The 16,085-nt window shown below is 37.0% G+C and overlaps 1 protein-coding gene across 1 annotated transcript in view; it reads right to left on the reverse strand.

Annotated features, from left to right (window-relative positions):
* Positions 1-16,085, reverse strand: part of CDK15 (cyclin dependent kinase 15) — an 81,814-nt gene that overhangs the window by 32,581 nt on the left and 33,148 nt on the right. The window contains exons 9-10 of the mRNA XM_037043594.1: positions 8,423-8,516; positions 1,667-1,730 (exon numbers count right to left, since the gene is read on the reverse strand). Of these exons, the coding sequence (XP_036899489.1) occupies positions 1,667-1,730; positions 8,423-8,516 (158 nt within the window). The remainder of the gene's footprint in view (positions 1-1,666; positions 1,731-8,422; positions 8,517-16,085) is intronic.

Genomic DNA, 16,085 nt, shown 5'->3' on the forward strand with positions numbered 1-16,085 from the left:
TACCTGGAGAATTTCTCTTTATAAATAAAAAATCTCACATTACTTTGACGACAGCAAAATGAAAAAATGTAGCATATTCCTTGCTGTTTTATTGGAACCCAGTTACCTTATTTAGTACAGAATCTGACAGGGGACCATTTTGGCTAAGTTTCTATCATCATTGTCCTCATCAAGGCATTCTTTACTACGAAACTGATTATTGCCTGGACCAACCCAAGACCCAAATGTTTTAAGTTTGGGGGATCAACATAGGTTCACCATGGCAGTTTTGTGTTAAGAGTATCCAAATTGTTTTCTACAACCCATCTGCGAGACTAAATGATATAACATGCTTGCCTCCACACTAGAACACTGAGGGCTCCCACTCTCATGTGGAGAAGAGAGTACAGGCAGGGTAAGGAGAGGCGTAGGTATGGTGGGAGAAGATGAAAGCCAGACTCTCCTAGAAACCATGGCAACAGGAGATAGGACCTATTGCAGACTGGATCAAGGTCTCCACAAGAAGCCTGTTCTTTTTTCTGTCTCAGACCAAAGGGAAGCCCTGTGGCCAGATAGCAGCATTTTTCTCAGGTACTAAACTAGCAAAATTTAGAGCTGGCAAACTATTTGTAAATGACCCTAAAGCCATTTGCCAATGGATATGATCATTCACAAAAACTGAAATGACTTTACAGTTTGTCTTTAGCTTGCTAAAATGCTTTCATAATCATGGTTAGTTCAAGATACCTGATCCCTATATATAGCTGTTTGAGCAAAAATATTAGTTGTTACAGAAGAAAAAAAATCCCTAGTCTCCTATGTCTTTTGTTTTTTTTCTTTAATCACTTTTTAATCTCAGTACAGTTTCTTGCTCTCATGAAGCCCTTGCAGAATATTGTCATACCAATGTTAGTAATGACAATTTGGGGGGTAGGGAACATTTTTAATAACGGGACAATGTAAGAATATAAAGAGTAGAAGACATGACTTGGGCTGTATTCATCTTAATCTTGTCCTTATCTGTGCATATCTAACTCTCGTTTAAGCCATTCTTGCTTCTCTAGCATCTGACACATCCCTTCATCCCTGTGTGTCTCCTCCCTTCTGTCTCAACATCTTTGATGTGAAGACTGGCTAATCTGTCCCCTACGCCATGGCCTTGGGACCATTTCTCAAAGACTTCCCCCATGGGCAACATTTCCAAAACTTCCAAATTCACCCTAGGAGCCAGGCTTGGAGGACAAAATTTGACAGAAAATGACCAACTGGGTGAACTCTTGTATAATCTAGAGACAACTTACCTGTCCTGTCCTGGACCTAGTCTCTACTTCTCCTCTGTCATGTCTTAGCATGTAAATCAATGACAGTCATGGGCTCAAAAGTGACTGTCTTTTGAGTTATTTTCTTGAGCTATTCTGTATTTAGAATGAGTGTGGAATCCACAGTAATAGTCACATCAAATTCTCATTCAGTTTGCTACTTGTGTTTTACAGAGTTTGAGAACTAGTCTAAACTCAACTACTATTTTAGTGTCCTCCTTGGAAAAGGTTAGTTAAGGAATATAAGACCTAAAAATCTGCCTAGATCTATCTTTGCTGTTGAGTTAACAACAAAAGAACACACTGTGTAGCTAAATCTCTCACACTGCTAATTCTTAGAGCATTCAGAAGTTCAAATCAAATATTACCTGGGTTGTAGTTAGGTAGTTTGGAAACTCCAGGCCAGGTATCCTCTGTAGGGACTCCCAATACCTATATGTAGCCAAAAAAGACAGAAAAATGAGGGGGTGATGAGGTGTACAGAACAGGTATAGAGAGACATGAAGAAAAGATCAGAGAGGAATAGGGAACACTTAGATGTAGGTCATGTTACACCAGCTGATACATACAGGGAAGAAACTTTGTGTTCCCATATTTGTAGTTTTCATGGGCAAAACTAGTACATTCCTATGACTCTACAATGGTTAATTTTATGTGTCAACTTGACTGGGTTGAGGGATGCCAAGACAGCTGGTAAAATACTATTTCTGGGTATGTCTGTGAGGGTGTTTTGGAAAGAGATTAGCATTTGAATTGGTAGACTAAGTAGAGAGACCCATCCTCACCATTATGGACAAGTATCATCCAACCCACTGAGGACCTAAATAGAACCAAATGGCAGAGGAAGGGCTAATTCTCTCTCTTCTTGAGTTGGGACGTCTATCTTCGCCTCCCCTCAGACATCGGTGCTTCTGGTCTGTGGGTCTTCAGATCCTGGAATTTACCACCTGCAGCCCCCCCCGCCCCGCCCAGTTCTCAGGTCTTTGGCCTCAGCCTGAATCACACCACTGGCTTTTCTGGTTCTCCATTTTGCAAATGGCGTATCTCAGCCTCCATAATCACACAATCTAATTCCCACAATAAATTTCCTCTTAAATACCTCTATATATCCTATTGGTTTTGTTTCTCTGGAGAATCCTAATATAGGTCCTCAGCCCGTATCTTTACTAACTCACTTGTTGACCTCAGGCAAATTATACAACCTTGCTTCAAGTCATATTCTCATAATTTAATGTCTATTACATGACTAACATGCATTAGGATGCTATGTTGGGAGTTACTAGTGATGTCCTTTTGCCTTAACAGCAGATACTTGATGTTAAGGCAAAAGGATGTCACTAGTAATGATAGGCCATATGTATATATCTCTCTCCTGTTCTGTGTGTGTGTATGTATATATATACATATGTGTGTGTATCCTGTTCTTTGTGTGTGTGTGTATATATGTGTGTGGGGTGTGTGTGTGTATATACACACACACACACACCCCCACACACAAACAACAGGAGGCACTTGACAGCTTAAATTATGTCTTAACATGGGCATTCAGCTGTTCCACAATGTGCTGAAATTAAAAAGGTTCAGATTACAGACTTTTAGACAGTGGAATGTTGGCTAAAAGTGATCCCAAACCTAACTCTAGTCTTTTCTACCAAATTCATCGCATCTACTTGTTTTTTCTGTGGCCCAGCAGCTTGGAATGTGGTATTTGGTTTTTAACTGGTGGACAATATCACTAAAGAACAATATCACTAAATAAGATCTCATTTATACTCTGGATTGCCAAATTGAAAATTAATAGGAAAATAGAAGTCTTTGGAGTACAGAGTGAATACATTTCAGATTTTGGAAGGTGCTGTTTCTGTGTGTTCCCTTGTAGGTATCATCTTTCCATTCTTTTAAGATAATCATAAAAGCCCAGTGTCAGTTATATCTGGGAGCTAGAATAACATTGGTTTTGTTTATTGATTTTAGAGAGAAAAGAAGGGGGGGAGAGAGAGAAATATCAGTCGATTGCCTCCCATGTGCAGCCCCAACCATGAACCCAAACCCTAGGTATGTGCCCTGACTGGGCATTGAATCCACAAACTCTTGGTGTATGGGACAATGTTCCAACCAATTGAACCACCCAGCCAGGGCTACGATAATGTTGTTTTTATAAAATACTAGTACCCTTTATTATACCACTACAATGTAATTCTTCTTAGAAGCATCTCATGTACAAAGAGTCTAAAGAATCCATTTGTAAAACAGCAGTCCAAGTGTTATGGCAGGAAGTCAACTGGCCAACTACTGACCGATGCTAATCCATGAGAAACCACGAATCTCAATACCCACCAGTTTGTTGACTAGGACTCTGGCTGAAAGGTATATTTGTGGTGCTTTTTAAGCATGTCTCCAAACCAAAGACACGGAAGTGTCTCCGTGTCTCCCTCATATAATAATGATTTAAAAAATCATGCCACACAGTAAAATCTTTTCTTTGATCTATTCCCTAAACTAACTGAAAGTCTTATTAAAAGCTTGTATGATTTTAAATGATGACTTTTCCTATCAACCACCCCGAGCCTGAAGAACACTAAGAATCCTAGAATCCATTTTGAAAAACCAAATGGACTAATTCTTCTTTTGTAGAAATGGGCCAGAGGATGGGTAGCTAATTCCGCTTTTTAAACCTACCACCTTATGTATTTGCATAAATGTGCATGTAAATAAGTGGGTGTGACTTACATGTACCCATATGTCTTCTGTTGACTGGCCAAGTACAATGAAAAGAAAGCAAAGATAATGAGGGGAAGAAAGCAATAGAGAAATAAGTAATTATCACATCCATATTTTTCTAAGGTACAAGTTACCAGAATTTGTTGGTTATTTTGCATTATGTTTAATTAAATCAGCAAAATGGATACCAATGATTTTTAAATATTATGCTAAAGGCTTTAAACTTGAGGTTTAAAAAGTTCAAACAAAATTCAATATCCTTTATTTGGAAATCTGATGCTGAGTTTCTATTTGAAAGTTATTGAATTCGTTTTCCCTTTAGAAAATTATTAAATCTCTACCTCACTGTCTGGGAAACTGAAAACCAAAAATTGTTGATTTATGCCCTCCCTAAAGGCTCTTAAAAAGGCAGCTAGTGAGTGCTATATTGGAAAACACAGTGGGCTGCAGGGGCTGTTTTCTGCCTTTGTCGGAATGGAAACTGAAGGCATTTTGATTAATGGATTCAAGGTCTGCATAGTTTGTTTTACTCTGATTTTAGAACCACAGCTGGGATTATTTGTTAAAAAACACTTATTGAATGCATTAGATTTCAGAAAGCTGTGACAGCTACTCATATATGAATATATACACACACACAAATTTCAGAAAGATGGAAAAAGAAAAACTCAGGACTTCTAGTTATGTCTTTATTCCTAAGAATGAGATCTCAGGATAAGTACAGAGGAAAGGTGTGTTTAGAGGTGGGGAGGTTTAGAATGGACATTGCTTCCAAAGAAGCCATTCCTACCTCCAATATCATAGACTATTTTCATCTGTGTAGGCCACGTTTAGTAAAACACAAATTCAGGAACTGTTTGTAATGTTGAATTTTCTAACCTGTTTGAGATAGAATAGTATTAAAGACAACACTCTGCTGACTGTGGTGATTTTCCACTTTGTCCTCAGAGTATGAAAGTACAGGTATGATAACAAAACTATGGTCCTCCTTCAACAGGACCAAGGGGGAAATGAGATGTAATGAATCTGACCTCCTGATTTCCACAAAGGATAGCTAAGCAATACGGAACTATATCCTTGATCAGTGCAGATCAAAAGTCAACAATGAACTAGGCACGTTGACAGACTTGAGAAAAAAACTACCTGGGGGAGAGGGGGAATCACATAAACAGAGAAGAATACTGTGATCTTAAATGATGGGAGCTACAATATTTTCTTTACATTTTGTTTCTTGTTTGTTTATTTTTCTTTACACTTTCTTCAAAGAAGTCATGATGTCATGGAGTCAGAAAACCAAATACAGGTGATCCCTGACTTAGTATGGTTTGACTTTCAATATTTTCAATTTACGATGGGTTTATCAGGAGGTAACCTATCATAAGTTGAGGAGCATCTGTAACAGTTAAGACACTGGAAATCCATGGAGGTCAGTTATGTGAATTGCTTTCCCTCATAACATGAAGTTAGAGCTGGGTTCGGAATTCATGCCTTCTGACTGCAGGCCAGTGTTATTTCTAATATGTTTACTTGTTTTAAATTTGTAATGAGTTGTCATAAATGTCAAAATAAAGTCCCTTTGATTTATTGCAGTGTGATAAGGACAATGTAGAAATGAACATGGCTTTCTGGGCAAGAACTATTAGACTGATTTGTTGAGACATGTTTGTTTTTGCTGCATCACTCATGTTTTGGTACTTTATATCCAGATTCAAGTTCAAATTCTTTCACTTAATGAATTACCTAAAACATCTTCAGATGGCCAGTGTCAATCAGCAAAGCCAGTCCTGGAAATTTGAACGAATTAACTAGAGAGCCATCAGGTCTTGAGCCCATTCTTTCTGTTCTATGATTTCTAAGTGCTGTGCTAAATGCTTTTAAGAACATGATTATTTAAAGATAGTATATAATATAAAAAATCAGCTTATATATAACATTTTTAAGTATTTTTATTGATTGTGCTATTACAGTTGTCCCAATTTTTTGTTCCCTTTCTTACCCCCTGCTCTGCAGCCCCCCACACTCCACCATTTCCCCCCACACCTTAGTTCATGTCCATGGGTTGTACATATAAAGCCTTTGGCTTCTCCATTTCCTATACTATTCTTAACCTCCCCCTGTCTATTTTGTGCCTACCAATTATACTTCTAATTCCCTGTACCTTCCCTCCTTCATTCTCTCCCCCCTCTTCCCACTGATAACCCTCCATGTGATCTCCTTTTCTGCTATTCTGTTCCTGTTCTAGTTGTTTGGTTAGTTTTTGGTTTTATTTTTTAGGTTCAGTTGTTGATAGCTATAAGTTTATTGTCATTTTACTGTTCATATTTTTTATCTTCTTTTTCTTAGATAAGTCCCTTCAGCATTTCACATAATAAGGGCTTGGTGATGATGAACTCCTTTAATTTGATCTTGTCTGGGAAGCGCTTTATCTGCCCTTCCGTTCCAAATGAGAGCTTTGCTGGGTAGAGTAATCTTGAATGTAGGTCCTTGACTTTCATGACTTTGAATATTTCTTTCCAGCCCCATCTTACCTGCAAGGTTTCTTTTGAGAAATCAGCTGACAGTCTTATGGGCACTCCTTTGTAGGTGACTGTCTCCTTTTCTCTTGCTGCTTTTAAGATTCTGTCCTTATCTTTAATCTTGGGCAACTTAATAATGATCTGTCTTGGTGTGTTTCTTCTTGAATCCAACTTCTTTGGGACTCTCTGAGCTTCCTGGACTTGCATTTCTAGTTCCTTCACCAGAATGGGGAAGTTTTCCTCCATTATTTGTTCAAAATAAATTATTTTTAATTTCTTTTTCTTCTTCTCCTTCTGGCATCCCTATGATTTGGAAGTTGGAATATTTAAAGTTGTCCCAGAGGTTCAGCCTCTCCTCATTTATTTTGAGTTCTTGTTTCTTCATTCTATTACAGTGAATGTTTATTTATTCCTTTTGTTCTAAATCATTGATTTGAGTCTCAGTATCCTTCCCTTCACTGTTGGTTCCCCATATATTTTCCTTTATTTCACTTTGTATAGCCTTCATTTCTTCCTTCATTTTGCAACCAAACTCAATCATTTCTGTGAGCATACTGATTACCAGTATTTTGAACTGTGTATCTGATGTGTTGTCTATTTTCTTGTTGCTTAGTTCTTTTTCTGGAGTCTTGATCTGTTCTTTCATTTGGGCCTTATTTCTTTGTCTTGGCACACCTGTTATGTTGTAAGGGGTAGAGCCTTAAGCATTTGTCAGGGCGGAGCAACCCACTTCCCTGGGTTGTGGCACTGTCTGGATGAAGGTTTCTTCTTTAACTTCTTGGTTGTCAGACTTCCATGTAGTTTGATTTTCCAGCATTTTTGGTTGTTTTTTATTTTTAAATTGGCTGTTATCCTTCTTTTGGTTGTGTGAGGAAGCGAAGCACTTCTACCTGCCTCCATCTTGGCCAGATGTCAATATACACAATTTTCAAATGTCCCAACAAATATACCTTATTCCAATATTATAATTTATACCAATTATCTCTATATCCTTTTATTGTGTGTGTATATATATATATACAATTTATGTTCATTTCACATATATCTACTTATACTTCACTCTTTACTCCTAGACTTGAAAGCACAGCTGATTCATTTTCTTATTCTTCCTTTTTTCTATTTTAATATACTTTATTAATTATGCTATTATGGTTGTCCGGATTTCCCTCCCTCACTCCTCTCTACACCATTAATACACACATAAAGGTAAGGAAAACACCTTAGGAAACGTTGAGGAACAACCAATTGATACATTGATGTTTCCCTCCTTCTCCCTCCCTTCCCCTCTCTCTAAAAATAAATAAAGTCTTTAAAGTATATGACTGCCTAACCACTATACTATACACCTGAAACTAATACAAAATAATATGGAATGTTAACTGTAATTGAAAAATAAAATTTAAAAAATGGAACCACACAAAAAGCACCTTGACATCTTAGAGATTTGGTTTTGGAGGAACATAATAAACACTGTATTTCTCTCACACTAACATGGTAAAGACTCTGTTCTTATTGAAGTTCTATGAAAATTTAATTTCTTGTTATCGGTTGACAAAGATCCAGGGCCAAACATATAGTAGAATCAGAGCTGGGAGCAGCAAGACAGAAATGTGCTTAAGCAATAATGGCAGAAACTGGCTGGGAGACTGAGCCAATAATAACAGGAGCAAGTGGATTCATGGAATGCTACAGGATGACAGGGGGGTTCCTGACCACTCGTTCCCAAGGTGCTTATTATACCTGTGGCAAATACCACAGTCTCCACAACCTTAATACATAGCTTAATACCTCAAAGAAGATGGACTGTATCGTTTGTCTAAAAGGCATATTTGACTTAAAGTTTGAAATGCAGGTATTTCTTCTTCCTAAGAGAAATTCTTCTCTTACCTCCCAGATCTTCTCCAGCTGTTCAAAGACATTGGAAACCCCAGGAAACAAAGGTTGCCCCTGGAACATTTCAATAAAAATGCAGCCCGCACCCCTAGCAAAAGAAATAAGAGTCAACCTGAGAGTTTCAAAGAAACCATACCTGGGAAACAATTACTAGCATTTCTCCTCCCCCAAAATATTTGGGGGTTAAATAGAGGCCACATGCTATCAAAAGTCTTGGGCAAAAAAAAGTCCCTTTGTCAGCCAAATATAAGAGTAGCCTGCAGCTTTTTGTTACAATGGAATGCAACCAGCATTTAGGAACTGAGTATAGATAGCAAACATTTTAGCTCATTCAAGCTCCTTAACTATCCGTTTTATGAGAGGAGGGGAAAGCACTAAACCTATGAACTGAATACTCTCCCTGAATGTAAGATGCCATGATTGTAAGGGGCACCAATATTGTCTGTTCTATTAAGAAACAAAAAGCCTGCAGGTAAAACTATGACATGCTCAGAATGTTTCTTTAATTCTTATTAAAAGGGCTCTTATACATTTAGTTAGAAAGATTATTTTATCACATGTCATACTTGCACATACAAAAACTGGAACATTAAGTGAAAGAAACTGATTTAGGTGATCCTGAAACTTTTTCACATTCAGCATTTGACTCAGACCCTTTGATGTCTGTGTTTATCCACGATATCGTCCTCTGTATCAGGAGTTTGATGACACAGCATGTCTTAAAATAATCCATTAAAGACCAAAGAGTCATGGGTGCTGGGCTTCTAAGCTGACCTTGCAATTACCCAGTGTTAGCCTACTTTTGACTCCTGCTTAAAGAATGTTGCTAAACATGACTGATTCACTCACTCGCTTTCCACAGCTATCTGGTTCCTGAGGTTAAAAAAGAAAAGGAAAAAAAAAAAGCTCTTCTGTCTACAAGACTATTCCAAGTCACCAAGACACATTCTGCAAGTTTTGACGCTGGCGTGTTCAGTGTTCACACACTTGCAGCGGTGACTGCAGTCGGAAGTGCAGCTCAGCTGATGGGTGTTGTGAGATGCTACTGATTGTAAATTGCATTCCGATGTAAGATGCGCCAAGAATGTGCATCTTAAAATATATTAAATAGGGTGACATATGTCTTCCTTCCTATGTAGTCAAACAAGAGGGTAATTCTTGAGCGATAGTAAAAAGTAAGATTACTTTGCCAATAATACATATTTTTATTCTTATAAATCTTTTGAGAGATAAAATGGTTCAGGCGACTGACTATACTGATTATCCCCATGCTCCAAAACTTTCACCCAGAGTCCCTTTCACTAACACATCAATTTGCAAACTTCTTTAACCATCTTGACATGTTTTGTGTGGCATAATATAGAAGAACATATAAGTAGAAAATTTTATTATAAATCGCATTATTAAAAATTCATATTAAATATGGTCTTATAATATTATTCATATGTATATATCCCACATGATACATTTTTACTTTTTCCATATGACTTTAAACACATACTATTTAGGTTACTTTAAATTGATTGTGTAGGAGAAAGCAGATATCTTGAATAAACAAGTTTAAGAGTAATTTTTATCTTGCATCTGGTATAGAGACAGAATATATATATTTTAAAAATGAAAATTTAACTGTATTTTATTATATCTAAAGAGACAAAAGCTGTTTTCATGAGCTAGTATCTGGTTTGCATTTAAAATAATGAACTGGCTTATTCTTAGAATTATATACATATATATGAATTATATATACATACACCATATATATATGTATATGTGTATATGCATGCAAACACAGACACATACATAGTACCAGGTTGAGTTTTATGAGCAGATTTTCCCCTCTCTAACAACAGGTTGTTTTCACCCCCAATTTTAGAAAAGTGGCTTTGTGTACAGTGGCCACCATGTTCACTTTTCACTGTTTTTTTACGTACAGGAGACATCTTAATATGTGGTACAAGAATTTTGATCAGACAAGTGTAATTTAAGAATCTGGTGAGTAGTAGCTTGAGATAAATTTTTAGAATTATTGTCATTTTAAACATTCTCATTAACTTGTCTTTCAATATCCATATTCTTTTTGCTTCTTGTCTTTAAAACAACAGATATAGAATGTAAAAATTAAACAACATATGGAGAAGAATATAAGTAATGAAAAGTTGTCAAAGGGTTAAAAATCATCGTGGTTGCTGGCAGTGGTCGACTATGAGATAAACCAACTCAGAACCCGAGCTGGCGTGTGTCATCGAGTCTCCGCCCACTGCCCTGCACACTTTCTTTGTATGTGCTTCAAAGGTCGCAAATCATTTCATTTTGAAGTGAAAGAAATACATATGCATACACATATGTATGTATGTTTATACATTAAACACATATGCACTTGTTTTTTGACTGACGTAAAATAGAAATGTGCTGAGGTTTAAAGGCTTGAATCAATTCTCTATCCAGCACCCTGACACCTTCCAGAAACCTCAGGGTCTCACGAACCACTAGGAGGCCTGGGCATTTTAAGCAAGGTTCAAAACCATAGTCCACTTTTTTCCTCCCATCAAAAAAAATTTTTTATATGAGTATAAAAACTTGTTGCCTTCTTGTGCTTTTTCATGCTAGTGGCTGTAGGGAAACAAGAAGGAAGTCCTTTTGTTACCCAATTTCTTAGTGTCCTTTATCTTCTACTCCACTAGGACAGTGTAAAAAATTATGTAAAATATACTGGAGAAGGCTGGACAATAAGGCCATTATGCAGGTACTATACAGTAATATAAGATATTTGTGTTACAGACTAAAATACTAATATTTGTTTAAAATTCTTCATTTTCATTTACATCGTTGGTATCATATAGGCATTCTATGGAGTCCTTTTTTTCAAAGTTTCACTTAACAGCAGGTCAAAACCTTTCCCATCTAACAAATCTAGAGCCTAAGGTTATGTACAGATAGTACGTATGTGCATGTGCGCTGGCGTACATATATGCATGCTCTTAGAACACTTACAAGACAAAACTCATAAGTCGATTATATTTTAGTACCTGGAATATCTTAAACACCATAAATATCAATGCATTGGTAAGAAAGTAAGTCCGTGTACCTCAAGTTTGAAAGACAAAGGATAATTTCTAGGAAAAAGCATTGCTCTTTAAAAACTACACAATTCATCTTCCTATTTTTTTCATTTTTTTCTTCAGAGCTGTTCTACTTTTTATTTGCTTTATAAACAAGTCATGTCATTTTTGTATTTTTTATTTGATTCTTAAACAAGTTATGTGGCTATCACCTACTTTGCCCACCCAAGACTAGCCTTAAGCAAACATTTTAAATATGCTGAACACTGAAGTCCTTATAGCGAACCTGCTCCCATTTCCTTTTATTCCTGTTTTTGTTCTTAAATCTTTATTCCTGTGGCTCTTCTTACCCTTCATATGTTTAGGCTTCTGAGAGGGTTTCTGCTCTGTGGAGATACCCTTGAGGCAGCCCATGTAGATGAAGGGGAACTTCACACGAAAGGGAAAAAAGGACCCAATGGCCTCAAACAGTGAGTCCTTCCATCTCTCCTTTCTAGGAGAGATGCACTGGGCCATTTTATTGCTCCAACTGGGCTTCTTCAGTTAAGTTAGAGAAAACAGCTTATGCATTTCCTGCTTTTCCTGGCTCTCCTCCTAACCTTTTCCCTATTCTGAGCATGAACAAATTCTTCTATAAGAGAGAAAAAAAATGATTCCTCAAATTTCTTAAGCAATCTCTGGGGACATAAACCATCTCAGGAGTTTCGGGTTTTTGGAGGTGCAAGCATATATAAAAATGCTGTTAGGAGAAATAAATCAGTATTTCATTTTCCACTGTTGTAATTAATTCAGAACAACACAATGCTGTATGTGGCAGTGACGTGGTATTTCCATTTGCTTTTCCCCTGGCCACTCTTTATATTTGGAAGTTTGCAGGGAGAAATCTGCAATCTCTCAGACGTGACTTTCTGTGGTCTTAAAACCAGCAGCTGCCTGAAGTCAGTTTTGAATAGAGGACTTGGTGTAGAGAAATAAATCCTCCTTTAAAACCCAGTTTACCACAACATGGGTGAACCTTGAAAACATTATGGTAAATGAAATAAATTAAATATAGAATGACATACATTGCTTGATTCCATTTACATGAGGTACCTAGAAAGTCAAATCTGTAGCAACATAAAGTAGATTGGTGGTTACCAGGGACTGAAGGGGAGGGAGTAATAGGCAGTACTGGTGAACGGGTACAGAGCTGCAGTTTGGGAGGATGGTAAGTGCTGGAGACAGGTAGTGGAGATGGTGGAACAAGAGAGCAAGAGTGGGAATGCAGTCAATGCTATTGAATTGTATATTTAAAATGGTAAGCTATATGTTATATAAATCTTAACGCATTGTAAAAAATAAAAACAAAACAGGGTGATCATCCTAAAACTTTGAATTTCCTCACTGAAATTGCTAATGGGATCTTTTAAAGTTTGATAAGGTAGCAGAGAGAGAAGACAAGATACTGGGGGATTAGAGAATGTTGGTGGTTAGTGTTGGAAATAACCAATATGTCCTACTTGTTCATTTTCCAAAATCTAGCCATTTTCTCTGGGCCTCCCACTGGCCCAGCTGCTACCAGGGCTCATTGTGAGTAAGAGGCTCTTGCACTACTGTGTTACAATTAGTTTCTTCAAGACAGAGGTCTAATGCTCACCACCATCATTGGCCTCCTTAAAGGCATTCAGTTTGAACCTGATAGAATTGAATGGCCTAGCAGAATAGGACTTTTTTCTTTTTTTCCTTTGTCAATTGGAAATCTCCCTGCTCAGTTTCTTTCTTATTGCTGTGAAAAGGGGGGAAAAGTGGATGAAGGGGTATCCCAGTGTAAATACCCAATATCTAACAATGACATAGAGAGTGAACAAATGCAATAAATTCAATGGAAGATGGCTACTTCTCTATTTCTACACCACTTTTAAGTTTTACTGGGCAAACAACAATAATAGTGAAATGAGTAAGAGTAATGACAATAATTTTAAAGTTGAATTTTGTTTTGTCATCATTATTCATGATTAAATTAATAAAACACTTATCAGTGGAGTAATATAGATCCTTCTAGTTGCAGTAACAAGATAAGGGATACCTAGTTTAGGAGAGACTTACAGAACTGGGCTGCATGACCCAGTCAGAGTTTCAGGAATGAATACCCAGAATGCAGCACACAAAGTTGAGTAGACGAAAAATACGAAGGATAGGATAAGAGATAGACACAGTCTAAAAATCTTTCATTGATGTTCCAGAAAGTAAAAAGGGAATGAGGCAACATTCCAGAAAGAAAAACACTGATGAAAAACATGGATTCATAACTGGAAGAAGCACAAATATATACCAAGGATAAGTAAAAAAGAAATCCACATTAGACAACTTACATTGACAACTGCATAATAACAAAGGCAAAGGAAAACATCTGGAGAAAATGAGAGATCACTTACAGAAGAAAGATAATAAAGCTAAAAGCAAATTCATAAGAACAACAATGGGAGACTAAACAGTGAAACACTATCTTCCAAGCTCTAAGAGAAAGTAATTGTCAATACAGAATTATGTCCCCAGCAAGACTATCTTTCCTTTCAACAATGAGAGTTTATCTTAAGGCAAACAAAATCTACTGGCAATTTCAACACCTTTCACTAAGCTAAACAGACAAAAATGATATAAAGATTGGAATAACACAATTAATAACCTTGAATTTTTGAACATATGTAAAAGTGCAAACCCAACAATTTGGGAATAAACATTCTTCCTGAACACACATTAAATAATTGCAAACACTGACCCTGTACTAGGCCAGTACAGGGTCAGGGTTAGAAGCACTAAGCCAGTGCTTCTTACACCATCTTTGGTAAAATACCAGTTTTTTCTCAGTTTTTTACTAACTTCTAATTTTTTAAATAATTCCAAGCCTAAAATTACAAGAATAACACCCTTCAAATAGATTCACCAATTGCCAACATTTTACTGCTTTCATTGCATCATTTCCTTCCTTCCTTCCTTCCTTCCTTCCTTCCTTCCTTCCTTCCTTCCTTCCTTCCTTCCTTCCCTCCTTTCTTTCTTTCTTTCTTTCTTTCTTTCTTTCTTTCTTTCTTTCTTTCTTTCTTTCTATCTATCTAACTACCTACCTGTGCATTTACCTCTATCTTTTTCCGAAGCAGTGGAGAGTAAGTTGCAGATACCTGACTCTTCATCCCTAAAGACTTTTGTGTGTATTTTCTAAGAACAAAAGCACTCTCTTACATAAAAACAGTGCAATTACTAAAATCAGAAAATTCAACATTGCTCTGATACCCCTACCTATTCCACAATCCATATTTAAATTTCACCTTTTGTCCCTATAGTGTTCTTCAGCTCCATTTCCTGCAGGATCCAATCTAGGACCATGCATTGTGTTTAGCTGGTGTGTCTCTTTAGTCTCCTTTAATCTGGAACAGTTTCACTGACTTCCAAAACCTTGACCTTGAAGGAACAGAAAAATGCCACCTGAAATACACCACTCTGGCGTAAGAGTTATTTTGTGCTAAAGGCAACTGAGAAAAAGCAAACACAGGATGAGCTCTCTACCTCCCTCTATTTGCCTGAAAGCAGGCCATAAATTCCCCCTGTGAAGATGTCCCCTCATCCTCCCACCCTTTCTACACCAGCAGAGAGTACAACCTTATCACCAGAGAGAGAGATGGCACCAAGAAAAATCTGCACTGAAGAACTTGCCAAGTAACCTTTATTTACTAGTAGGGTCCCCATAGATTTACCTTTCCACATTCTATGGCCCCTGAAAGGTCCAGAACCCTGAAAGGTTCTTCCTTTGTCTCACCACTTCTTTACAATGTACCGTCCTTTGTCAGGATGGTATAAAAGCCTCCAAACCTAACTGCTTCTTTGGGGTTTTTCTCTTCTTGTTAGGAAGCCACCTCCTCCACACCATGTAATACTTTAAACATCAAATCTAATCTGTGCGCCTCTCTCCTGTTAATCTGATTTTCCATTAGTTTATTTTACAGGCTCATCCATAAAACATAAGGGAATAGAGAAAAAAATTTTCTTCCCCTTCACCACTTAAAGAGTATAGGCCAGTTATATTGCAGAATGTCTCTCCAATTGAAATTATCTGATGTTTCCTAATGGTCTCATTTAGGTTATGCTGCCTTTTTTCTTTTTTCGGCAGGAAAACCTGGGTGATATTATATCCTTCTTGATGCATCATATCATGAGGTATAAAATATCAGTCTCATTATTGACAATACAACCTCTAATTACTTGGTTAAAGTGGCATCTGCCATGTTTCTCTACCACAGAGTTACTATTTTTTTCTTTGTAGTTAATAAGTAATTTGTGGAGAGATACTTTGAGACTATGTAAGTATCTTATTCCTCATCAAACTTCCCCTTTAGTTTAGCAGTGATGATGCTTATTGGAATCAGGTACTATTATGATATTACAAATAGTGATTTTCGAACTCTGTCATTTCTTCTCCAGTTATTAGTTGTCACTCTACTGAAAGGAGGAGCTTCCTTCCTTTCCACCACCTGGCTATCTCTAATATAGACTTATGTATCCTATTTTTTTCCAGTGGGTTATAATCCACTACTCTAATCATTGAGGTTGATGCTTAAATTGTA

Source organism: Sturnira hondurensis, unplaced genomic scaffold (assembly GCF_014824575.4).
Source record: "Sturnira hondurensis isolate 20B ecotype Veracruz unplaced genomic scaffold, ASM1482457v3 Scaffold0004136, whole genome shotgun sequence".
Lineage (NCBI taxonomy): Eukaryota > Metazoa > Chordata > Mammalia > Chiroptera > Phyllostomidae > Sturnira > Sturnira hondurensis.